At 55.9% G+C, this 26,753-nt stretch overlaps 1 protein-coding gene across 45 annotated transcripts in view; it reads right to left on the reverse strand.

Moving 5' to 3' along the window:
* Positions 1-26,753, reverse strand: part of CELF4 (CUGBP Elav-like family member 4) — a 296,564-nt gene that overhangs the window by 62,447 nt on the left and 207,364 nt on the right. For 24 of the 45 annotated variants that reach the window (XR_011996228.1, XR_011996229.1, XR_011996227.1 and 21 more), the window contains exon 3: positions 7,074-7,152. Coding sequence is in view for 41 of the 45 variants with exons in the window: in XM_025997018.2 (XP_025852803.1) it covers positions 7,074-7,152 (79 nt within the window). In the remaining 4 variants the exon portion in view is untranslated. The remainder of the gene's footprint in view (positions 1-7,073; positions 7,153-26,753) is intronic. The other 21 variants (XM_025997021.2, XM_025997023.2, XM_072732256.1 and 18 more) reach the window with 1 other exon arrangement.

Below are 26,753 nucleotides of genomic sequence, written 5' to 3' on the forward strand. Positions count from 1 at the left end.
AACAATCCTTTGCTAAATTAGCTGGGGCCAGAGGGAATTTGGCGAGGAGCCGCGTGTCTCAACTTAACTTGCCGAATGGATTAAAAAAAGAAAAAAAACCCTCAAAAACAAAATGCAGATCAATCAACACCCCTTCCCCCAGCTGAAAACCTAAAGTCCATTTAAACTCAGCAGGTTTGCAGTTAATTATAATTTCACACCTATGGCAGGAGTTACTGTGGTATTTATAATGTGTGCCTGCCCCCCGGGGCCTCTGTGGGGGGCCTCACTAGGGACCCTTCCCACCAGCCACCCCCTTCCGACCATAGACACCTGTCTTCACCAAGCTGCTCTTTGGGTTCGGTCTTGTAAACTAAGGATGCTTCCTGGATTTTTAAAATTTCTTTCTTTGTAAAGGGTCTTGGGGAAGAAAGGACACAAAGATTTTTAAGGAATGGATCATGGAGGATAAAACCCCGGGGGAAGGAGAATCTTGCACCACGATCTAAGGAACCTAATGGTTGGAAACGCTTAAACAAAAAGGGATTGTGGTCAGACATGTGGTAGAACTTCCTGCCCATAAAAGAAGCCAAGGCATGGGTGGGCCACCTGGCCTGGCTTCGAGGCGTCTAATCCTTCAGCCCTTCCCAAAGGCAAATCACTGGGTCTGGCAGGGCTCTGGTGACCCCTGCCCCAGGCTGCTCCCTGAGCACTGCAACTGTCTGGGCCCTGCTGTCTCATGTCTGACTCCCGAGCTGAAAGCTGTTAATGCCTTTTCTTTGATATCAGCCCAAAATAAATCAAGGATTCATGTACAAGCGAGATCAGCCGGGACCTTGGCTTTGGGGCTGGTGTTCAGGGGACAGCATTAAAATCTATAGCTTGAGAAATTCTGGTGGGGATAAGCCAGGACTGACAAAAGGGGGTTTCTAAGCTCTGGGGAAAGAGGCCAAGATGGACTGCGGAGTTGCTTTTTCCCCCTTGATTGTTTTTAAAAACAGGAGGGGTGGGGTGAGAAGCCACCTCACGGTGGGGAGGTGGAGGGTGCGTGGACAGATGGCTCCAGGGCCTGGAGAGGCCCCGGAGTTCCATGTCCTGGCCAACAAGCCAGTTAGCCCTCCTCCAGCCAAAGGGTCATTGTGACCCCTTGCCCACCCCTGGGCCCAGGCATGGCTATGGACAGGGAGGATGATGATGTCGCCCTCCCTACGAGCTACGGATACTGGGGTTTAGGGCACCTGGGAGGCTTGGTGGTTGAGCATCTGCCTGCAGCTCAAGTTGTGACTCCAGGGTCCTAGGATCGAGTTCTGCATGGAGGTCCCTGTGAGGAGTCTGCTTCTCCCTCTGCCTGTGTCCCTGCCTCTCTCTCTCTGTCTCTCACGAATAAATAAATAAAATCCTAAAAAAAAAAAAAAAAAAAAAAATTATACTGGAGCCTGCAGGGTCTGGTGAGGGGGGTTGGATAAGGAAGTGCACTCCCCCAACACACACATATTCACACATAGGCACAAGGGAGTACGCACACTGTCCAGTTTCCAGAGGCTTCTGTGGGGACACAGAAAGTGAGGGGGCTGCTGATGGTAGAGTCCTTTCTGCTCTGAGGTGCAGATCCCTTTTCTTTAGGGGTCTGCTTTGGGGCCTGGGTCACTGGGCCTCTTCTCAGCCCAGGATCTCACCCTCTGTGCTGGGCTGGGGTTAGCTTGGCTCATTCTGGGGTCTCTCAGGTAGGAGCCCGAAAATAGAGTTCTGGATGTGTTATACCCGGGTGGGACGGGTTCCTGATGCCCCAAAGAGGAGAGATGGGGCCAGACAAGGAGGGGCTTGTGCATTGGGACACAGCTGCACAGGTGAGGCTGTTCTTTGGCCTGGGTCTCTGCCCACCCTACCCCACCCCCATGGGAGCCTCACCCAGGAGGTCCCCACAGGCAGTGCTACTGGTCTATACAAGCTTTTCCCCACACATTCCTCACCCCCCACCCCTCCCCACTGTACCGCATCTCCAGTCAGAGGCTGTCTAAACCGATAGGTTTTATTTTTTTAACCTTGTTTCCTACTGTCTTGGTATAATTTCAGATTAATCTTCAATTCTTGGTGCCCCCCACACCCCTAGCTTTAGTTTTCTGTGCATCCCGTCCCGCCTGGGCGAAGGGTTCCCAACAGAATCCTGAGGGGTTTCTGATTATCCAGAAGCTGGCGTCAGGGAGACATTCGTTGCCATCTAAGATTCAGAAAATTGAAACTTCTATTGAATTTTCAAACAGCGGGACCAGCCTGCACATCTATTTCCTCTAAACGCTTGCTAAATTGCCAACCTAGAGTATGGGACTGAATGGCTAGAAAGGTCTGGAAGGGAGGCACCCAACCCCGGGGAAGTCCAGAGTGTGGCCACGGGGCTCCTGGGGCCCCTGGACCCGGAGGCAGCAGGGAGCTGCCCACACCCCTCAGCTGGGCTCCCTAGCCTCCCCTAGCACGTTCGTTGTCTGTGTCTGTTTAGAAATAAAATAATGCTCGGAGGAGAAATGAGGAACTTAATAGGATTTAAAAAGCCGCAGGAACCGATGGGGCTCCAGATGGTGGAGGGGCTGGGAGGACCGAATCAGCCCGGTTTTATGGTGGGGAACGTGGCCTCAGGGAGGGCCTTGGAGCTGCATTCACATGCATCGTGTCCAACCTCATTAGCCAGCCCGGCGGGACTCCGCTGCCAGAGTGCGGCCACGGTGAGGGGGGCGTCGGCCCTGAAGATGCCGAACGGAACGGGGAGCAGCGCCGGGCCGCAGGTCCACCGCCTGGCTGGCTGGCCCGCACCTGCTCGGACCGTGCGCCGGGCGGCTCCAGGCTGTGGCACCTGCCCCAGCCCTCGCTGCCTCCCGGCCCTGCCCAGCTCCTCTCCGTGACACCTCCCACCCCAGACAGACAGAGACCCGAGGGAGACAGACAGACATGGGCTCCCAGGTCTGGACAGGGACAAGGCTCCTTCAACTTAGGCAATTTGGAAGGACTTGGCAGGGGGATGAATGAAGCTCCTTCACTCTCTAGAAGCTTCCCTAGATGGTGGCTGACTGCAGTGACCCCTCCAGGGCTCCCTTCATGGCTGGAGCTCAAGGCCACCCCCAGTATCTCTCCCAAGCCTCCCCCCAGGCCCTGTAGCCAGTGGCAGAACAAGAGGACCTTGTAGTAGGGAGCTTAGCCCTCCTGCCTGGGGTGTCCACCCTCCACCATCACCTGGCCTCCGGCAGGCTCCCCCCAGGCCTATCTTCTGTGGGCCTCCTCAGAACGGCCAGGGTGGAGACTCAGGAGACCCTTAGCAGTCCCCATCATGGGCTGTGAGGTCTTCCCTAGCTGGGACCTCACACATTCCAGTCAAGCGGGGGTCCTCTGGAGTGTGTGTGTGTGTGTGTGTGTGTGTGTGTGTTTGGTTTCCAGGTCCTACAGGAGCGTGAGGGCTATGGTGGTAAACCCTAAAAGATTATTTCCAGGCCTTGCTCACATTCCCCCTGGAGAGGCTCCCCAGTGCCACATCTGCCCCCTTCCGAGGGATGAGGAGCCCCTGGTAGCCCTGAATCCCTTCTTTCCTGGGTCTGTCTCCTGAGTCATCTCGATTTGTAACCTCTCCAGCTCATCAGCCCCTTCCGTGTTGCTGTTTTTTTTCTGTCATTCATGTTGATGAGATAAAATCAGGTGGCCTGGGTCTGTGCCCGACACCCCAGGCACTTGTCCCTGGTGAGGAATGTTTGTTTTCCACCTTTCCAGAAGCGTGTTGGGTCTGTGGGTACCTTGTCAGTGTGGGTGTACGGCATGTTGGAGAGTGTTGGGGGGGTGCAAGTGTGCAACTGCGTTCCAGGGTTCCTCCAAACACAGCATGTTTAGCTCTTGGGGGCCTCATCCTAAATCTTAAGCTAAATCTTCTGACCTATCGATGGTTACTGAGAAGAGGTAGGGGTGGTTTCTGGTGATGGGGTGTGTGTGTCTGGCAGTGGTGGGGTAGGATGAGGTCAATGTCTGTCATACCCAGCCCAGACCTCAGCCACTTCTTCCCTTTCCTTGGGCCTTTTGAGAGTGATGGGCACACTCCCCAGCCCCAGCCTCTTCCAATTCAGCCCAGGGGTGCCCCAAGCTGGTTTGCTGACTAAGGGCAGGGCTCTCGGGGCCTGAGCCCCAGAAAGGAGCACCCATGCCTGGATACGGGAACCTCATTTGCCCCTAGTGGGGGTGGGGGGTGGCAGGTTGTCCTGTCTTCTGGCTGTAGTACTCCCCTGGGCTGAGACTAGGGAGGATGAGGAGGAGGTTAGGGCTACAAGGCAGCACAGTGTGGGCACCCATCTAAACACTGAGAGTGAAACTCAGAGGCCGAGGGGCCCTTGCAGCCATGGAACCCAATTCAGATGCTGACCATGAATCAGTTCATGGGGTAGGTGCATGCCCTAGGGAGGGTCTTTGCCTCTGGGATGGCCAGGGCAGGTGGGGGTGCCTTCCACCAGGCTCTTCTCTGCCCCTAGCCTGCCTCATTTCTCTAGCTAATGAATTGGTTTGCTTATTTGAGGGTGACTCAGTTTAGATATAGCTTGTTCCAGTGAGCTCTGTGGGGTAAACTGGATCCTCCTAGCAGAGAGATGGCTCCTTCCCTACCCAACTGGAGCCCAGGCTCTTGGTGGTGGTAGCAGGGGCTAGCTCCTCTCTTCCTGAGCAGGCACATTACAGCAGGGATGCCCTCTCGCTGCTTGGTCCCCCCAACAGGATCAGTGGCTCCTTCTCTGATGGAGACAAGCCCAACCCTTGGGCCTTGTGTGCAGAGCCCCATTTTCACTTTGTGTCCTCACTGTTTCCCTCCAGGTCTACACCAGACCTCTTCTAGGAAGCCCTCCCTGCCTGCTCCAGGCCACAGCGAGCTCTCTTCTTTGACCTCCGCCAGCTGTGGTGTCTCATGTCTCAAGGGTTGGTCCAAGAGCCCTGCCTCCCTCACCTGAGACCATGCTCTTCTTCCCTCAGTAGTCGTCTTCCATACCTTTCTCTGTTCCCATTTCTTCCATCTCTGCTAACGTTCACCTCTTTCCCATCCTCTTCCCACCAGAATAAGTATTTAATGGATATTAAATTATTTTAAACTGACTTTCCTTTTTTTTTTTTTTTAAATAGCTTGGTGATAGTGCTGACTCAGGATCATCTCACTGTTTAATATTGAATATGCAATTAATAGATAGATGTTTAGGTTTGGCTCTCCCCCCCCCCCCCCTTTCCACTGCAGGAAGAATAAAAGAGCTGATTAATCTGGTTTGGGGCAAGTGTCAGCGGCAGGAGATATATGGGAGAAAGGAGATGAGGTTAGCAGCTTGGAGTCAGAGAGCTCTCGCCTCCAAGGCAAGTGAAGGAGAAAAGGGTTTGCATTTGAGCTCCGTGTGGCCTCACAGGGCACGGTGTTTCTGACACCCCACTCCGGTCCCGGAGAAAACTGGCTGGACTCTGAGTTGTCTTCTCCACACCTGATGGGCCCCCTACGCCCCGGCAGGGGCCCCCCTCTGCGGGGCCTTCTTCATGCCACCCTGGCTTCTTCTCTAGGTGTGGAAACTGCCCTCCTTCCAGGCCAATTCAGGTACCACCTCCTCCAAGGTTTCTGGCTGCCTCCACTTCAGGGGCCCCCTTCTCTGGGTTCGGGTGCTGCTTACTGTTCTAGATACCCTCCTGTACACCAGAGCTTTCTCCCTGCCAGGGATAGGGGCTCTTCCCTGCATTCTGGCCCTGCAACATGAAAAGGGTGCTGCAGGTGAGTCACTGCATGATGGGGTGACCCACGGCCCAGGGCCTGCTGGGCCTGCCTCCTGAAGACACTCTCTAGGGGAGGCCCCTGGCTCCTCCATATGCCACCAAGAAGTCCTGTGTGAGGTGGGACAGTCCTCCCCTTGCCACCAGGGCGAGGATGCCTAGAGCTGGATGTTAACTGGACAGCCAGGAAAGGGGAAGGAGCAAACAGCATGAACCAGGGGGGCTTTCCTGCCTGGACCCTTTACACCTGAACCATTTCTACCTGTCAGCTGACCCACCTCTGCTCTCAGGGTCCTCAGGGTGGGAAGTTCTCAGAAGGCCATAGGGAGGTATGTCAGTGCCCTGAGCCATGTGGCTCCTCTGGGCAGCACCCAGATACCAAATGGGCTCTGGGGGAAGGTGGGATTTGAGCTCCAAGTCAGGAGGGCCATAGGGCCTAGAAGCCTTGTGCCCAGGTCAGGGTCCTGCTAGGGCCCAGAGGGCAGCAGCCTGAGCTAGAGAGACCACAGATCTCTGGGGCAGGCAGGCCACCTGTGGCCACGCTACAGTTCTCTCAGGACAAGGGCTTTGACTCTGAATTTGCAAGTAGCTTTTGCCTATTTTGCTTTTTGCTCTTAATTTCCTAGAATACCTTTTGGAGGGAGGGAGGATGGGGAGAGAGAAATTGCTCAGTGCCTGTCTAGGCTGAGAGAGGGGTGACCTGTCCAGGCCCAGAACCCAGGATGGAGGTGCTTGGCAACGGGAGCCAGGAGCTGGTTGCTGGTGGAGGGGACAGAGCCTTCCTCTCGGAGCAGGGCTCTGTGCTTGTGGGGTGTCGCTGTGCCCTCCTACTCTGTCCCCTTCCAGACATCTCCCTGCTGGCTCCAATCTACCTCCAGGATCTCGACCTCAGCAGTCCCAAGCCCGCACGGCAGCCCTTCTCAGATTTGCCCACTCTGGCTTGACCCTTCCCAGGAAAGGGCCGCAATCCACTCCCTCGCTCCCAGCCTGGCACCCAGGCTTCGGCTCATGCTCCATCATGGGGGAGGGGGGGTTCCTTGGCGACAGGGAGGGGAGCACATCCTTTGGGTTTCCTAAAGGAAGCAGAAGAGTACCCTCGGACAGGCTACTTGTTTACCTACAGGAAGGAAGGAAAACCACCGTCTGGCAGACCCCAGTCACCTCCTCCCGTCCCTTCACTCTCTGCCCACACCAGTCACCCCCAGCTCCAGAGCCTTGCCCCGACTCCCAGCCATGGGGTCCCTAGGGCCGGGAGGTGAAGGCAGGGAGTCGCTGCATCAGGGGGAGGAAGGGAGGGGCGGGGCGGGGGAGGGGGGCAGAGACAAGTGAGCCCTCACGTGAAGGGGGCTGGCGCAGGCAGCTACTACCTCCTCGGCTCTCGCTGTCCGCTGGCTTCACCTGGATCGGCCGGTTCATCTGCAACAGAGCACAGGGGATGGTGTCAGAGCAGGCCTGGGGGTGAGGGACACACACCCACACCCGAAGGTACACAGGTGATCATGGGTACAGAGGCACACAGGCCACACCCACTCACATGGACACCCCCACACCACCGCTGCCCCCCACGCAGCTGCAAGTGCGCCCATTGTCGCCAAAGCCCCACCCGTCTCCCGTGGCGTATGCAGTCCCCAGGGCCCCCGATGTTTCAGGAGGGTTTCTCCGGATTGGAGACTCAGCGGTGTCCCCCTCTCAGCTTTGAGCAGCTCTGGCTCGCCTGTGACGTTAGAATCTGAGGTGTCCTCACAGCGCATCTCTGGCAGCCCTGGTTCGCCGGAGACAGTTGGCTTTGCCCAAAGGAGTTGGTCTCCGGCCACCCTGTGCCATCTCGCAGATGTGAGCTGTGGGTCCCAGGGGTGCTGAGGCTCTGGCCACCCAGCTCCTACTTGGGGCTGGGCTCAGGGCAGTGGCTCCTGACTGCAGCGGGCTGTCCCCTTGGGGGGTAGGTGGAGTGGGTGCAGCTACTGTCTCCCGTGGTATCTAGGGGCCAGGAGGACACAGGACACGGCTGACCCCTCACGTCTCCAGGAGGCCCATCTCTCTCTCTCTCTCAGGGATCCACGTCAGTGCCTGGATCAGGCCACTAGGGGTCTCTGAACTCCAAGAATCGCAGCTCCGCGCTAGTCTTTAAAGCTCCCGCCGGGAGGCCACCGGGTGGGCTCTCCAGCCCCGAGGCCCCAAGATATTTCAGACAATAAAAATGGAAGGAATCACGCAAATGAAATCCTACTTTATGTCTTTTCCAGTGCTTTCACCTGTCAAGTACCTCTCTTATCCCTTACTGCATTTTCATTTCTCATACAAACAAACCCTGACAGGCAGACGGGGCAGGACAGGCACCCCCATTTCATAGACGAGAAGCTGAGGGAGCCACCCCACGCCAAGGTGGGCCCAGGAGCCGGAGTCAGCCAGGGCTCTCCCTCGGCTTCCATCCTGTAGCAAGTGACTCTTTGTTGCCGGTTCCTCTGATGTGCGGAGGCTGGACTAGCCAGTTACAAGCTTCCTCAGGCCTTCTGGTCTAGGATTCGAAGTGAGTTGTGGCTGCGTCAAGACAAGTGGGTGGGGGAGCGTGGGTGCCCGTGACTCAGCAAGGTGAAGACAAGGCCAGGGGAAGGGCAGAGCTTCCACGAGGAAGGACGGGGAGGCAGGAGGCAGGGCGCGGAGCAGAGGAAATGAGACACAGGTGGCCTGCGGGGGGCAAGACAGGACTCCTGGGGCCAGGCCCCTAAGATGGGGTCAGAGTGTCGTTGTTCGCACAAGGTCCCCACTTGGCACGCCTCATGGAGTTGGGGAGAAAAAGCTACTTTGTATGTAAGCTCTGCCAGAGAGGAGACTGGTGTTACAGAAAGCTCCAGTCACAGGGAGAAGGAAGAAGGACATAATGAAGTTCCTGGCTTCACTTGGGCGGGGGGTCCTGAATCCCTCCCTCCCCCATAAACAGCCTCCTTTGCAGCTCGTGAGCAAAGGGCACAGAAGGCCGAGCAGGCTTCTGGCTATGAGGGAAGGGCACTCCTGGTTTCCCGTCCAGTGATTTTTGGGACTCAGGATCCAACCCTTTTCTAGAATGTCCCCCCTTCCTGGAACATCCCTAACTTACACAAAGTAAATTAAACAAAGCAAATGGAATCTGCCTGGGCAGGAGCCTTCCACCTCAGGGGGCCCCTCACCCCCAGCAGCCCCTGTCCTTGGAACATGGACATTCGAGAATCTTCTGCCCCAGGCTAACGGACTTAGGCCTAATTTCCAGTCCCCTACCCCTCCCTGACCTCCACCATGACTCGGTGCTAGGCTCCAATTTGACTGTGGGCTTCCTGGCAGCAGGGATCCAGGGGCTCACCCAGCTTCCCGCCTACCCTCAGCCACTGGCTCAGCACCCACAGGGTGCTCCAAACAGGCTGGTGCACCAGAACTGAACTGGTTCCCAGGGACCTGTGGCTCCTGGGGTCATTTTTCATGTTTCATTAGGATCTAGGGATGGTCAGCATCCAGACAGCCTTTGCGGGGCTGTCGAAGAGGTGCCAGTCTTGATGGAGAGATAAAATACGGCCCGATGCTTTCTTAATTCTCAGCAGAAATAAAGTGTCAGGCTCAGTTGGGAAGATTCCTCAGCTGGAGCAGGCTCTGTACAGATGCCTCGGGCCCGGAGGGAGATCTTCTCCCCAGGCCTGTGTCTCTCTCTTCCTGTTCCAGACTCCAGCCCTGTGCAGCCTCACCAAGGCCTGCTTCTGCCCCGAGGAGGGGGAGTGGATTGAGGGAGCCTGTCTTGGGGAGACGGGGCTGCGCCAGGCTGCAGAGACAGTGGTGGTGAGGAAGGGTGAGGGGTAGGATGTTGGGTGGGGCACTGTCATCTCATCCTTCTTCTAACGTTGCACCCTCAGACCCTGGCCACAGCCTCAAGGAGGTGCCGGCCACCCAGCCCCAAGCTGTCCCTTACAGGTGAACAGCCTGCTTCAAGGACACTGGGGCCTGTTTCTTGGTGGCTTTCCTCTCTCTGTCGCCTTCTGCCCAGCCATCCCCATCAGTCACTATATTATCTTTCCAGGAGGACCTGGGCTGGGGTGCCGGTGCCCTCTTTGCTGATTCTCTTTTTGAGGTGTCATCTGTGTCCCTTTATGGGTTGTGCTTCAGGGATGGGGGTGTTGGCAACTCAGGACTGCCTCCCCGGGTCCAGCAGAGCTCCTGAACGTACCCCGAAGCCATCGGGGGTCAGTCCTTCAGGGACATCACTGACTCTTCTGTGTTTCTGCTTCCAGCTTGGGGTCCTGTCATGGGGAGCGAGGGGTCCTGGCCCTGGGCTTTTGGGGGTCCTCCCTGTCCCCACTGCAGCAGAGTACGCCGGGGTGGCTTTTTCTGCCTGTCCTGCCTCCCCTCCCCCTCCCCATCTCCACCACTTTTTGCATCAACACATATCCATGCATTAAACAAGACATTCCATTAATTTCTTCATCATCATAACTTAAGCTGGGACATACCCTTTAAATATTCATTCAGCTATGAAAACTGGGCATTAAAATTTTAATAATGTCAAGCTCATTTGAACCAGGCTCCTTGGGGACGATTACGATACAATTAGAATAAATACGATGATTGAGCCAGTCCAAAGGCTTCACCTGTCTGTCCAACGTGGCTCCTTGCGGAAAGAGAGGTCTGTGGCCAGCAAGCAGGCAGACAGATTGACAGACAGGCGGGCCTGGCTCTTTCTTGACTCCCCATCTCCTTTCCAGTCGCACAGCTTCCCAGGTGGGTTCTCCCTTTCTCAGCTACCTCCCACAGGGGCCCACAGGTCTCTGCCGCCCCCTGCAGGCCAGGGTACAGAGGCCTCCCTCCCCTGTCTGGGAAGATGGGCCTGATTAACCCAGGTCCCAAGTCTGCCTTTCCCTGCCTGTCCTCCTGCATGCAACCTGGATGGGGCTCCTGGGCTGGCTCCTGTGTGAGGACCATTATTCTGTCTGTGTGTCCTCTTTCCCACCCCACAAGGGGCTCCCTGAGGCTGGCACGAGCACCCCACCAGAACAGGGCCACCTGAGGAGGTGGCCCCTGGGCCATTAAGGTCCTGATGTGTTTTGCCACCAGACCAGGAAGGGACTGGCCTCCCCCAGCTTCCCCTCTGCTGCACTTATACCTTCCTGAGAGCTGACATGGAGGTTTGGGGGCAGGGGCTGAGCCCTGTCGTCCCTCGCTGCTGAAGCCGGTGCTGGCCAGAACCCTAGGGACATCCATGCGTGGACTTGCCTCTGCTTCACTTGGGACAGCCCCTACATCACTAGGATCCTCAGGGCCCTCCACCACTTGCCTTCTTAGGGCCTTGAGCCCTCTGCTTCACACCGGGCCCCAGTGTAGCCGACCCAGAGCTGTCTCAGAAATAAAAGGACCCAGGGGCACCTGGGTGGCTCAGTCAGTTAAGCATCTGCCTTCGGCTCAGGTCACGATCTCAGGGTGCTGGGATCAAGCCCTGCACTGGGTTCTCCACTCAGCAGTGAGTCTGCTTCTCCCTCTCAAATAAATAAATAAAATCTTAAAAAAAATAAAATAAAAGGGTCTGGAAAGTTCTCTGTCACCCCTCACTGGCCACCCAAACACTCCTCTTCTTCACTGAGACTTCCTCCTCTTTCAATAAGACTTCCCTGGTTATGTCTCGGCTCCCTTGGTCACACATGGCCTTGTATTACTTTGTGAGCTCTCTGTCTCTCTTCTCGTGTGTGTGTGTGTGTGTGTGTGTGTGTGTGTGTGTGTTTGTGTGTGACAGACTGAGAGAGACACTTGTTTCTCAAGCAAGAGCAAGAACCCCAGTTTCCTACACATGGACCCCCTAGACCCTAACTCAGGACTAAGTTCCACTGGACTATGTGTGTGTGTGCACGTGCATGTCTGAGTAGCACTTGTGTGACATTACAGACATCTTAAAAGAATTGATTTCGGCTGGAGACTGGGAATAAGCAAGATCAAGGAGGAAACTAGTACAGTTCCTTCTGCATAGTAGCCTCTCTGTAAACGTCACCCTCCAGGTTGCTTTCCAGTCCCTGACCCAGAAATGCCTTGGAAGGTCTGGACTGATGCCCCACATAATGCCAGGGCGGGCAGAGGATGGGGGGTGACAGAGATTACTGTGGTGGCCTACAGAGATGGCCAGGGTGCTCTCCACCCAGCGGCTGAGTCCCCAAATGTAATTCCAGGGTGGGTGTTCAAGCCTCAGTGCTGAGGGTCCTTTTAGGCCCCTTTGCGATGTGTGAGCGCCTGGTGATATCCAGCTCCCCTGCTCACTGGAGGGGCTCACCTCTCCCCAAGCCATGGCAGAGTGTGGCAATGCCTCTTCTTCTCTTGTCTTGTTCACTGAAAAGCAGCTCTTATCTCCGTCCCTTCCCACCGCCTCCCATGCTTGTGAAGAGCCTGGCTCCTATTCCTCATCAGTCCCCACTGTTTGTTCTCATCCCCCCAAAGAGCTCAGCTTTTATGTTTGCACCACCACCACCCCCAATCCAACACACATAATGGTCGTGGAAACAGTGAAGCAGCAGACCCTGCAGGCTAGGGCCCACTGGGATATCTGTGCCCCAACCCAGCAGCATTACTGCTCTGGGAAAAGAGATATAATTTTGCAGGGCTCCTTGTTCAAAAAGCAAGGAAAAAAGCATCGTTAAAGCACTAAAATATAAAGCTTTTCCTTTCTTCCACCGTCTCTCTCTTTCTTGGCTTGTCATGGTATTTTTTATTTGCTGTTTGACGTTGTTTTAAGTAAAAAGAAATATAAATTTTAAATTATTAGCACAGATCCTACCATTCATCTTTATTTTGTGTGACGCCAGTTTTAAATGCAAATATCAGAACATTTAGCTCCTATGCAGAATCACCAAAATTACATAGTTTGTTTTTTGTGACTTGTGCCTGGAGGGTGCCTTGAGCCAGCCAGAGGAGACAAATGCAAGACAGACTGAGCAAGGCTAAGGAGGAAGAGAGAGTCCCCTCAGGCATGGAGATCATCATGGGTACCCTAAGCCCCACCTACCACCTGGGTGCAGGGGAGCAGCGCCTTGAGCCTCACCACCCACTGACATGTTGCCACCTAGCCTAGGGTGTGCCCTTGGAAGTCAAGCCAGGCTTCACTTCTACTCGGGGGCCACCCCCTGCTCCAGCCCACAGTGGACACTCAACCCTAAAGGGTATTGTAAATGTCCTGCCAGGACATGCAAGACAGGGGCAAGAGGCTTGCTCTTGATAAGACATGGCCTCTGTTGGCCAACCAGTGCTGCCAGCTGGGGTTACCACTGGTGAGTAGGCCTGACCCAACCCTACATTAACCTGCACCCAGGCCACTGCTGGCTGGCCTGGAGGGCTGACCACTTTTGCTTGTGGGGCCCAGGATGTGCACGGAATGGGCAGTTGGTGGGAGGCGGCCATCTAATCTGGACAGAGAAGAGGACTCTCACATGAGATCATGGGGACCTAGGCAGGGGGCTCCCCAGCGACTCTGCCCTCCACCAGCACTTTGCCTTTGCAGCACTTAGCCAATAGTGACTCACAATGAATTAAAGGAGAAATGATTTGTTTAAAGCCCCAGGAAGGCAGATTCTGAATTACATGTCCTGATGGATTCCCAGGACTGGGCATAGTAGGTTTTCAGGAACCCTGGAATAAAAGAATCAACCTCCGCCCCATGGCTTCCACATTCCCCCCGTGAGAAGGGATTGCAGGGGAATGGTGGAAGTAGTGGACATTATTTGTAGCTTGTTGTAAATATATGAATATTTTAATTATCTCCTTAATAAATCACATATGGTTCCTTCCATAGAGAGGGATCAGAAATTCAAGGAATCCCCTTCTGTTGTCGCCATGAAGTTAAGACTTAAGGACACCCCCGCAGTTAGTGTCGAGGGCAATCTGCCTTCACTGGAGACCTCTGACCTCCATCCAGCCTCTGAGGCGCACCCTGGCCAGGCCAGATGTCTGTCATTCCTTTGTGAGGGAAGGCTCACACCCTTTTTATTTTCCTGCCATACATCCAGAACCCCACACATGCCCCCTCTCTGGCCTCGTTCCCGCTTGCCTCAGCCATGCTCCCGGGGACAGGAGTGGCCAGAGGCCACAGGTGGTCACCTGCTGGGCAGCTCAGTTTCCAGCCCAGAGGCCCTCCCCGCCAGCAAAGTGGGGTTGTGGTACCTTTGGATCAGAAGGGTTTGTCGAAGCCCCCTATCCTCGATCCTCATTTAGAGAGACAGCCAGTGAGCACAGACCAGACAGGAGAACCCAGGGTTATTGTTAAAATATGCAAATCCACAGCCCATTGAAATGCAAACCCTCCAGATAAGATTTTTTAATAAATCTGGTTCTGCTCCCACTCCCCGCTCCGAGGAGGCCATCTGATGCTTGTTGGGTCAGGACACAAACCAGCATGTAGGCCCCGTCAGCTCTTCACCCCTCATCTCATTTAGAACTCACAGCTAGGAGCAGCCCCTGTGTGGGGCCAGCTGCCGGCCGAGGCCCTTGGCCCATCCCCTGGCACGGTATCCGAGGTGACCTCCAGGTCTCCCCAGAGCTGTCTCACCCTGTCTCTGTGCTGGTTACAGGGACCCCCTTCTTTACCGTCACCCTCATCTGCTCCCATACCTGTCTAAAGAGTAGAGTCCTAAGACCCTGTGGCACCCCCCTCAGGGAGACTTTGGTGATTGGGTCCACGCAGCCACACTTGTCACTTTTCAAGCCATCGCCTCTGGGCTCACTTTGGTCTGCTGCTGTCAAAAGTGGTCCTTCAGGGGATGAAGGGCAGATGAGAAGCAGCACAGACACCTGCCAACCTTTAAGGACCGGGCCTGTTGGCTTTGTCAGGACGGGAGAATGTATGGACCCGCATAGGCTACAGTCATGTGCCTGGACAGGGACTGGGAGGCACCAGTGGTGGTGGCCGGCGACGGTTGTCCTGTCCTTCCCAAGCTCCAGACCTTACGCTGATCACATGAGGTGGCTTATGTCCTCCAGTCCTCTCTGAAGCAAACGAGCCAGATGAGCCAACTCACGGGGTGGGTGGGGTGTGGACCAGGGCTGGGCATCCCGGGGCAGAAGGCCTGGGTGAGCTGAGGAACAGGGTGACGGCAGGGTGCCAGAGAGTGTGAGGAAAATCACGGGGTTGTGGGGGTGCACCGGCAGTCAGGCAGAGTCAGGGGGACGGGGGGTGGCCCCAGGAGGGGCTGAGCCTGTGCTGAGGGCAGTGGCGTCCCCCGTGAGTCCCCAGCAGGGACGATACAGCCCTAGCCAAGTTTGCTCAGGGAAGTGGAGTCTGGCCAGGGATGCCTGAGAACCCAGGTGAACGTTTGAGCAGACCGGCCAGGGTTGTCTGGTCCTGGGTCCCCTGTCCGTGTGTGGGAACACAGAGGGGTCCAGGGCTTGTGCATAGGATGGACTTGATGGATTCAAGTAAAACTTCCCTGTTTGGCTGGAACGCTTGGATCCAGCCCGTGCCTGAGCCTTCCACTGGGGAGGGGGCGCGCGGGAGAACACGGTCCGGTCCCAGCAGGCGAAGGGGGCGCAGGGGACGCCGTCCCGGGAGCGCGCCGGAGGGGGCCCGGCGGGGTGCGGCGCCGCGTGCACGGGCGGGGAGCGGGTGGGGCTCGGAGCCTCGGTCCCGCAGCGCCCCCGGCGGCCGCGCAGCCTCCGCGGTCCGGCCCCGCCACAGGCCCCGGGCAGTTGCTATGCAACAGGCGGCTCTGCCCGGCGCGGCCCGGCGAACGGCGAGCGCGGGGCGGAGGCACGGAGGGAGCCTATTGGTGGGGCTGCGCGGGCGGCCCCGCCCCTCCTCTCGCGGCCTCTCCGAGCCTCGGCAACCCAAGTTTACGGATTGCTTCCCCCCGGGCAGGGCGGGGGGCGGGGGGGAGCCGGCACGAACAAAGGAGGGGCCCCCGTGCCGGCTTCCAGGAGGGAGGGGCGCCCCGTCCGCGTTCCCGATTTCCCTTGCTCCCCCGCCAGGGCAGTGGGGTCGGGGTCGGGCCTCCGTGCGTGCGGGTAGATGCTGCTCGGGCTGGGGCTGTGGCAGGCAAGGTGGACAGGACAGATCCAGTGGGAGATCGGTGCGAAGTCCTGCAGATGGACTAGAGCAGCGGGGGCTAACATACCCCCCCCCCACCAGTCGGGCTCCCTCAGTCCACACCCCACACCGGAGGGCAGCCTGGCTCTTTGTTCCTGAGCCCCATGGCCAGCTCACCTGCTCCCACCGACACGCAGGGGCCGCCTGGCAAGGGTGGGAGGACCCTTCCAGTCCTAATTAAGATCTGCTGCTGTGGAAACCAAGCTTATTAGCCGGCGCGGCCAGGCTGGGTTGCTAACCCTCTTCAGAGTTGGGGGGGGGGTGTTGTTGTTGTTGTTTTTTTTTAAAACAGCAGTGGATAGATAATTCTGGATGAAACAAGCCCTGATTTAGTTGGGAGGTCTGGTTTCCAGTCCTAGCCATCTACTAGCTAGCTCAGAGGAGATGGGGAGGTGGGGATATTTGACCGCCTAGCCTCCTTCACAGTGTGGCGGGATTGATAGGATATGATAGCTCAGGTGAAGCTCTCCACACAGTGCCCCGCATTCAGTAAGTGCCCAATAAATGAGCAACAGCTGTCTTCCCTCTCCTTTCCTCTTCCCTTCCTCTCCTCTTCTCCTCCTCTCTTAGTGGGTACTTCCATCATTTTTTGAGGGCTTGCCTAACATTTGATTTCTGTTCTTTCCCACTTCCTACCCTCTGGGCTCTCTCTTGGACTCTACTGAACTGAAAAAATTGGATAGCCTCTGAGGAACAGCTGAGACTGGTGGGGGGGGGGCAGGGTAACCAGACAGGAGACCCTGCTCCCCAAAGGCATCAACACTCTGAGCTCAGGTACTTGGTCTCCGACCTTGCCTTCCACGCTGTCTCTCCTCCACCTGCTACAGCTCTGTCCTCTCTGCCTGGCCTGCCAGTAGTTGAGTTTATTGCGTTCCTACTTATTTTTCTTTAAAACATTTTTCAGGGATCTCCACATCCAATGTGGGGCTCTAACTCCCAACCCCAATATCAAGAGTCTAAAGCTCTTCCAACTGAGCCAGCCAGGCATCCTGGAGCCTAGAGCTTTGATGGGCCACTAAGTTTGTCCCTTCATCCAGCCATCCAGCCATCCAATCATCCAGTGCTTATTGTAGACCTCTGTGTGCCAGCCCCTGTTCTCCGGCACGAGAATGGCATAGCCAACCTCCACGACATGGCCTTTCCTTCCAGAAGCTCACACTCAGGCTGCAGAAGGGTCCCATTCCTGGCCCCTAGCTGTGCACCACACCTTCTGTCCCTCAGTACCACAGAATAACCAAGTCTCTAAATGGCCAGCCACATGGGCCCATACTTTGTGGGCACCAACCACCCATTCACAGGGAACTCCCTTCCCGGGCTCTTCAGGATTTGCTCCCACACTACATTGGTGGTGGTGGTGGCTCCCTCCTGCAGGGGGTGTCCTAAATCTAAGCTGGTCAGCTCTAGGGATTACAGAGGATGTGTCTCCAGCCCTGACCCGCCTCCTTTTTCTCCTCATCTCCTCTGGTACCAGAGTTCCACCAGGCAAGCCAAGGCCGTCTTCCAAGCTGCCCTCAGCTCTGCAGACCCAAGAATTGGCTTCTTCCACCAAAACATGCTCACCGCCCTCCCTTCCCCTGGGAGCTCACACCTGACTAGGGCCCTTGGCTGTGGAGCTCCAGGCCTCATGGGGCTCTCTCTGGCTGGATCCAATCTCTCCCAGCCCTCAGCAGGACCACCGCCTTCCTGATTTAGACTCTGAGCTGAGTGGGTGGGACTGAGAAGGGGAGTGAGCACCCTAGCTCTGGAGGTTGGACAGTGATACCCAAGGCCCACTTTCCTGTCTGTATTTCCCTGAGTCTGGTGGTGAGAGTCCTCCCATCCCACCCACCCTGCCCCCATGAGGTTGCTTTGGGACTGTGGACCATGTTGCCAGGCTGAGTCCCCTCCATGACCAGGAGAGGAGTCCTGTTTTCCCCACCACCCTCTCATGACCTGGGACCCCCTCCTCTCTGTCTCACAGGGCTCAGTCCCAGGCCTGGAGAGTCAGTCCCCAGATAAGTTAAAGGAGAAAACAAAGCCCACACCAAGTAAATGACAAATGTAGAGGAAATTGCTCTTAATCCCCACACCACAGCCTGATGATGCCGACCAAGCACAAGCCTGAGTCATCCTAGAAATGGCACCGACATTTGCTTTTTGGAATTTGTTTTGTCTCTGAGCTTTAGATTTAATCATTCTCTCTCCCTCTCTCCCTTTCTCCCCCTCTCTCTCTTTCTCCCCCTCCCTTCCTCTGCCCCTTGCTCTCCGTTTTCTAATACGAGGCTGCACCGCCAGCTCATCCAAGTCTGTTTTCCTGGCATTAATTAACACAGCTCTCCAGCCTCCAACAGGCTAAATGATGAATCAGGTTAAATTCCAGACAACAGCCGCACACCGCCATCAATTAGCCATCTCTGGGGCAGCTTCATTAATAAGCATCGATCATGGCCCTCCTCCCTGAACACGCCAGGGTCTCTGGGTCACAGGCACTGCCAATGAGTGTGTCAGGCTTAGGTGTGAGTGTGATGCTGTTTGTGTAAGGGCTGGAGAACATGATGGGGGTGGATAAGTGAATGGGTGTGCAAGAATGTGGATGTGTGAGGGAGCAGGTGACTGGGAGTGTGTGGTGCATGTGCTGCAGGTACAAGGGGGCTTGTATGTGAGTGTGTGCACTTAGGTGTATGCAGTGTGTGGGGCTGACAGTGGTGTGTACATAAGGTGTGTGATGTATGTGTTGTGTGGGGTGGGGTGTGTGTAGGGAGGGGGTATGTGAAGTGGGTCCTGAAGTGCATGGGTTTGGCTCTCCATGCTGGTGCCAGAACCACTCCCCTGAGAGACCCCCCCTCCCAGCCTGTCTCCATTGCAACTTCGGCTTCTTCCTAATTCAACATTCGGGTTCTTCCACCTGCCACTGGCCCCCTCCCCTTTCCCTCTCCCATCAGAGACTTTATCCATCCCATCTCTTCACCTTGCCCTCTGCTGGAGGCAATTCTTTTTTTTTTTTTTTTTTTTTTTTTGAGGCAATTCTAAACCTCTCACCACATCCCTATCCTCTTTCCCTGTCACATTCTGGATCCTCTTGCTCCTTCTCCCCTGGCTGTCCCACAGGCAGGCATGACCTCCAGCCCAAAGCCTGACTCCCTCTTCAGGTTGTCTGGCCTTAGGAATGTCACTGCCACCACCAACGGCCACACTCACACCCTCCAATGCCTTCTGCTCCCTCAGGTTGGAGTCCCACCCTATCCTGGGCACTACCATCCTCTCTGTCTGGATTGTCCCCTCATCCTGCCTGGTTCCACATTCTCTGCAGGAAGCAGGACACCTTGAACCACCAACCACTTGGAACCCTTTTGGGACTCCCCCTGCCCAAAGGCTAAAGCACACCTCTTCCTCGGTGTCTAGGGGCCACCCACGCCTGCCACTGCATTGGGGTCCCCCCCTCGACCCCAGAGGCCTCGCTCAGTGCAGGGGTCCCTGCCCGACCCCCTCACGGCTGCGGCTAACGATGGTCACGTTTCTCTTTCCCTTTCCTTCCTCCTCCCATCACGACCCCGGTGGTCTCAGTGGGCCACACCTCGCTGGGAATGAGTGCAGCGGAGCATTTTCAAAGCTGGCTTCAAAGGGGGTGGCTGGAGCCCCCCTCGGACGCTGGGTGGGACGGGTCCCCGGAGAGCCCGTGGGCCTGGCGGGCACGCCCCTGGGGCGCAGCGGCCTCCCAGGCGGCCACCAGCCGACCATCTCCTTAAAGGTTAATTAAGAATCTGAAGCCGGACGGCATGGTGCGGCCGGTGACGGCGGAGGCGGCGTCTCTCCAGACCATTAAACACTAATTAGGTTTGGAAAGTCTATCGAGCTCCCGAGGTCTCGTCAAGGCAGGCGCTGGCCCCCGGGTGCCCTTCGAAATGCCAGAGCTGTCACCCCGGCAGCCCGGCCGCCCCGCAGGCTGGCCCCGCGACCCCAGGCATCGGGCCGTCCGCTTCATTTCTCTCCATCTCATTGTCTCGGCCCCTGCACCCCGCACCCCCGCACCCCATGCCCCCGCCGCCCCCGCACCCCTCTGGCCCCCGGGGGGCCGGCCGCGGACGCCCCTCTCCCTGTGTCCCTCTCTGGCTCCGAGCCTCGCCTCGGTCCCCTGCCTCGGGGCGGAGGCCCAGGTGCGGAGAGGCCCAGGTGCGCCCCAGACGGGGTCAGGGAGAGCCGGAGAGCCCCGCGGCCCTGCTGGGGATCCTACCACGGTCCGAGCCTGGCTGAGGGCCCTTCCGGCACCGTCCTGGCCTCAGAGCTTCCCGGGGTTGAGCCCTACCTCCCCTGGCTGCCTCTGTTCCCTAGACACTTGCCTCTCCTTCCAGGCCGATCTTCATGGGGCTCTAACTCCATTCCCTCCTGCCCCAGAGATCTGCTCCTCAAGGAGGCATTTCACTCCTCCCCTCACTCATTCTTTCATGCCCCCTTTGGCTTAAACCCTGCCTGGTTACCAGAGGACACAAGGGTCTGGAGGTGTCCTCTGTGACTGCTGCTTTACTCCCCCAGGCCAGGCAATCATCAACCCCAGGGAAATCATCATCCCCACCCCCATCTTTGGCATAAATAGCTCGGCACAGAGTGCAGGGATTTCCACTCAGAGACAGAATCATGCTCTTGTCTGCATCTACCAGGAAAAAAGACAGATTGCTCCACCCACTCGCAGTCTCCCAGGCCATGGTGCAGAATTTTTGGTTCAGTTGCTTCTAGAAAGTTGTGAAGTAGAAATAAGTTTATCTCTAATACAGCCGGTCTGTATTTTACCCTGCCCCCCTGCCCTACGTTAATGACAAGCCCATCTGAAAAACCATCACCATGACCATCACCACCATCGGCACCATGACCATCACTGTCGCCGTCACCACCACCACCACATTTTATAAACTGAATAGGTTATGGCTTACCTCAAAGGGATATCTCTAAAGGTGGAATTCTGGATGCCAGATGGGCAAGGCTGTAGGGAGAATGTTTTGAGTGAGGTGGAGCCTTCTCCCCGCTGCTCATACCACATGGAATGGGCAGCACCCTGCGGCCCTTCAACACCTACACCAGGCCATGTGACAGCGTGGGAAGAGCACAACTGGCTCTGCTGTGACTAGCTGAGTGACCTTAACTCAGTCACTTAACCTCTCTGTGCCCCAGTGTCACAGACTTGGAAATGTAGGATAGAATGATCTTCTTTATTTTAAGATTCTATTTATTTATTCATGAGAGACACACAGAGAGAGGGAGAGACATAGGCAGAGGGAGAAGCAGGCTCCCTGCCGGGACTCGGTCCCAGGACCTGGGGATCATGACCTGAGCCAAAGTCAGACGCTCAACCACTGAGCCACCCAAGTGTGCTGGAATGATCTATCTTTGCAGGGCAGTGCTGTGAGCAGAATAAACCAACTGGGCAATAGTGCCCCAGACCTGCCCTGACATAGGTTCATTTGCTTCCTTCCATCTTCCTCTTTGAACAATGTCCCTCACCTCCACTCCTTCAAGGAAGGCTAGGAAAGGAGATAAGCAGTGTCCCATCATCTGGGCCCATCCACTCACCCTGGTGCCAGGCCCCCAGTCCCACCATCCTCTGACAGGCAGGGCTGGAGTGGGCCTGTGGGCACAGAAGGCTCAGTCCAATTGTACAAGCACAGAGTATTATGATTGCACTGATTTCCATCATAAATCATATTTCCTATCTTCTGCCTCTCTCTCCCACGTGCCCCAAGTTAAGCCTTGGTATTTTCTTTAGCTGCTGCCACTGTCGAGCCTGGAGATGATATTAGGATAATGATGATAAATTTTACCCTGCTGCCAAGCCTCTACCTCAGTGTGGGGAGGGGGAGTGTTTGTCCCCTGCATGGATCCCTTCACTATGTCTGCTGGGCCTGGGGAGAGTGCTCATCTGAGCTTGGCTGTGAGGGTCCTCGCAACTGGACACATGGACACATGTGTGCCCGTATACACAGTCATGTGCAGACAAGGGCCTGGATGTCTTCTTCCCAGCGTGTATTTTGTGCGGACACACAGTTATGCTCATGTCAGTGAACGAACACAGGGCAGCAAGCAAGGAATTGAGAAGGCTGAGGGGGGAAGGTCTGTGCTGAGCTTCTGAGATGCAGCCACTCCGCGGCCCCGCCCCCCCCTCGCATATTTCCTACAAACCTCAGGCTCAGGTGACACAATCAGCATCCCCGGCTGGGGCACCCATTCTGACCTCACAAATGCGGCATCTGCTTGGAGGGGGAAGCTGGTTTACAGCTCTCTGAGCTCTTGGGCTTCTGCCTCTGCCAGCTGGGCTGGGCTCAGCACCAGAGAGGGTGACAGAGATCGTGGGGCCCCAGATATAGCACGCCAGCCTTTCTCACGGGGCGCTGGGCTGTGCTCCATGGGGTGAGGGGTCCCAGGGGAGAACTGAGGGTCAGCCTCAGAGCAGGAAAAGGATTCAGCAGGGAGTGGTCTTGTGGCTGATCATTCATTCATTCACTGGCTCATTCATTCATGTATCCATTCAACAAATATTCCCAAGCTAAATGTCCTCTCCTGTCCCCCAGCCCCACAGGCCTGAGAATGAACCCCAGCGATAAGTGTCCCCTGTTCCCACCCCCTACTTTTTACACCAGGGCCTGCAGGATAGAGATCCTTGGGCAGAGGTTTTCTCAGACATGGGATAAGAATATCCATTTGGACCCACATTTTAGGGGGTTGTCTGGAAGCTACTTTATGGGAGGAGGTTAGAGCAGGGGTGGGGACATCACACTGTCTCCAAAGGGCTGGAAAGCAGTGGGTTGAGGGTGCATGGTTTTCACCTAGCTCCAGAAGTCAGCACGTGACAGGAGCATCTCCACCCCAACAAGGGCCCAGGCCACCTGTCCTGTGGGGAAGTGAGCTCCTGCAGATCCTAGGGCCCTCCACCTGTGCACATACTCAGTTCCACCCAACAAACATTTAGGTTCCTTCAGCCTAGGATTGTCTGATGATGACAGAAAGTGCTTCAAGGAGCCAGAAAGGCTAAGGTTTCCATCACAGCTCTGCCACTTAATGGCTGTGTGGCCTTCAACAGGTTACTTGATTTTGCTGAGCCTCAGTTTCCTCATCCATAGAAAGGGAAGTGGTAACTCCCACGAGTCAGAGTTGTTATGAGTGTTAAATGAGATATTCACACGAAGCTGCCAGCAATGCTTGCCTCACAGCAGGCACTTGTTTCCTTGTTTCTCTAATGGATTCCTGAGGCCATGAGGATCAAGACATCCTCTGGCAGGCAGTCTGCCCTGATTAATCCCACACCTCTCTGATGGATCTAGGTCTCTCTGCCAGGATGCACACACTCTCTTTGTTTGTGGTCTACCTATACATGCATGTCTGCAGACTCCATTGTCTGGGGGGGCTCAGCATATGTGTGTGTGTGTGTGTGTGTGTGTGTGTGTCCCAGACTCAGAGGATAGAGGGACATTTTTTCTCCTCCAGCTCCCTCTACCTGGCCCCCTAGAGCCATCCCTCCTTATTTATTTATTTATTTATTTATTTATTTATTTATTTATTTATTTATTTATTTTAATTTTTATTTATTTATGATAGTCACAGAGAGAGAGAGAGAGAGGCAGAGACACAGACAGAGGGAGAAGCAGGCTCCATGCACCGGGAGCCCGATGTGGGACTCGATCCCGGGTCTCCAGGATCGCGCCCTGGGCCAAAGGCAGGCGCCAAACCGCTGCACCACCCAGGGATCCCATCCCTCCTTATTTAATCCTGAGAAGGCTGTGACCATTTTGCATGCATACAGGAATTTCGACACTGCGTGCACACATCCAGACACAAATACAGGGGTAGAGGGCAACCTCTCTACCTCTTCTCGAATCCTCGTGCTTCCTGCCAGCCGTCCTTGGGACCCCTGAAACACAGCAACCTTCTCTGAGTAGCTTTAGCATGGAGAGCACAAGGGCCAGCCCCCTGACTGGCTCCAGGAGCAGCCTTCACCTCTCAAAGAATAACTGACCCCACATTTTTGCTTGCTATTGTCTTAGCCTCCATGGGGAAGTGTCCCTGCCTTTCAAGGTTGAGGCTGTCTCTGGGAGGCAGCCCAGAGCAGAAGGAGTGAGCACCTTTGCTGCCTCTCACTGTGCACTTATTTCTCTGCCCTCTGCCCACCCCGAATCTCAAACTGGAAACAGTATCCTTGGGCCTCTGTTCTCAGAGTCCAGAGGTGGGGGAGGCTGGGGTCCCTGCAGCCAGCTCCTGGTCTTGGGAGCTGGGCGGTTAACCTCTCTGAACTTCAGTGCCTTCATCTGGGAAATCTGGGGGTGAGGGCGGGGGTGGGGTAAGAGCTAATGTTCCAGCCAGTGTATGTAAAGATATGTTGTGAGCCTCACGGGACAAAACCAATGCAAGAAAGTGTGTTTAATTTGACCAATTTTACCATTCTTAGTAGGAAGTCCCTTGGGTTGTAATGTGATGGATCATATGATGGGCTCCAGGATCCTGCCCCCATGTGGTCCCCAGGGCATATGTGTGTCACGTGAGCATGCACAGGCCTGTGGAGCCAGCCTAGTTCTCACATCCAAGGAGGAGGTCCTGAGACCACGTGAGCACCAGCTGGAGTGTGAGCTTGAAACCATGCAGTATGACCACAGGAGAAAATGGATGGTGTGCTTCCGACAGACCAAAAGCAAGTGGAGACACAGATAAGATGTGAACTGCTACGTCTGCGCTGCGTTACAAAGAGGTGAAAAGAAGTGTGAATGGAATGGCTGTGTTTGCGTCCCCGTGTAACTGCTGGAGCTTTGCTGTGAGGCCATGTGTGCATTTGGGTTGGGGCCCTTGTGTCGTGACCGGCCATCGATGATTCTGCGTGTTGTGAGAAACAGGGATGTCACTTCTGGATGTGACATCCCAAAGGCTCCAAGAAGCCGGACACCTCAGAGCGCGCGGTGCTCCATACCACCACCAGATGGCGCCCAGGTGCAGCCTAAGGGCCTGAGCTGTGGGTTTTCAGGCTGGCTTTGTGTTCAGCCTCTAGGCCTGCCCCTGCTCTCGGTGGGTAGGGAGCCAGGGTGTATAAGGGGGGTCAGGGAGGAACTGCTGGGCGCTTGTGCATGTACACAGGGCAGCCAGTCTGCACATGGCATCTTCCTCCCTGCCATGACCACCAGGGCACGGCCCACACTCCAGGCCCTGCAGACCCTGGCTTTCCAGGATTATGTGTGCAGACAGGCTGGTGGGTACCTGTGTGGAAGAAGACCCCATCCAGCCTCACTGCTCCCCATACTCCAACCTTCACTCCTGCCAGGCTGCCCCTCACCGTGGCGTGTCCCTCTATCCCTCCTTTACCCAGGCTGCTCCCTTTGATAAGAATGGTGTCTCCGGGATCCCTGGGTGGCGCAGCGGTTTGGCGCCTGCCTTTGGCCCAGGGCGCGATCCTGGAGACCCGGGATCGAGTCCCACGTCGGGCTCCCGGTGCATGGAGCCTGCTTCTCCCTCTGCCTGTGTCTCTGCCTCTCTCTCTATCTCTCTGTGACTATCGTAAATAAATAAAAATAAAAAAAAAAAATTTAAAAGAATGGTGTCTCCCCAGCCAAGCTCCTACCCATTCTTCAAAGACTTCAGTCTAAGACCCTCCTTCTCCAGGAAGCCCATCAGTTCTCCCTAGCATCAGCCCATTTCCCCCACCACCCCCTTTGTGCTTCTTTTCTGACCACCCACTGCCTGTGACTGTGTGTTGGGCCCACACTGTTTAGCCACCACCTGCTCCATATGGTTTATTCTTGAATCTTCTAGAGGGGCTGAGTCCTGCAACAGCAGGGTGGTGCCCAGAAGGGATGGGCACTCAGAGTAAGTGCTAGGTGAAAGCCAGATCATTGGGGAGCACATTTCCTACCTTGTATGCCCTTACAGGGACCCCGGGAGGGGGTGTTGGGACAGGTTGTAGGACTACACCCTGTAAGCAGCTCCTGGGGGAGAGGACAAATGACTCCCCAGAGACCTGGCAGGCTGTGGCTGAGCCCTGGGGTGCTATGGGGCAGAGGCAAGGGGCGAGGGGACTGAGAGGTAACGGGGACCACAGTGAATCCTGGGGGGCTGTGTTTTTAGACCCAGTGGTGGGCTATCCATTGTCCAGGCAGATACAGAAGGGTGGCACTATTCTCTCCGCAGCGGAGGAACTATAGTGGGACATGGGACAAACCCATCCTTGCAGAGGTGAGGCCAGGAGAGCTTCTAGTATGAGGCATGAGAGTTCTCTCCCTTGGAGTTAACAGGAGCCACTGTCGCCCTCTGCATCCTCACGGCTTTCTATAGTTTGTGTCGTGTTATCCCTGCACTAACCCCGTGTTATCCACCTGCAAAGGGCTTTCAGAGGCATGCAGCCACTCGTGAACTTGAAGACAGAAGCTGTCACTGTTCCCGCTTGACAGATGAGGGACATGTGGCTGGAGGGGAAGGAGGGGACTCATGCCCATGGCCTAGCTGAAGGGGCCATTTCATCCCCAGGGATGTACACAGGAGTCGCTTCTCCCTTTCTGAAGCCACTGAGATGGGAGTGTGTCCTCCCTGATTCCATCAGTCTGCACAACCCACTAGGTAGGAACCTCTTCCTGTTTGTCTAGAGTCTACACAATCCCATGTGGAGAGGACATAGGACACTGAGAAGGGGAGAAGTGAAGCGAGAGGGTGGAGGGGAGCCAGGAAGCTTGAGCCCCCTCGGGAACCCCTGGGTGTGTCTGTCTCTGGCCTGGGTTGGAGTCCCAGGGCTGGTGGTGCCCCTTCCCCAAATGGGAACTGCAAGAAAACAAGGAGGTCGCTTTTCACTTATTTTAATTGTTCAACAAAGGACCCTCAAGGGGAGACAAGGAGGGGGAGCAGAAGAGAGAGATGAAGTCAAGGGAGAGAGGGACAGAGAAAGCAAGAGGAGTGAGATGCCAGGGAGCCAAGGACAGAGCAAAGGGTTTGACCTGCAGGGCCCGCCACAGCC

The sequence above is a fragment of the Vulpes vulpes genome, chromosome 13 (assembly GCF_048418805.1).
Source record: "Vulpes vulpes isolate BD-2025 chromosome 13, VulVul3, whole genome shotgun sequence".
NCBI lineage: Eukaryota > Metazoa > Chordata > Mammalia > Carnivora > Canidae > Vulpes > Vulpes vulpes.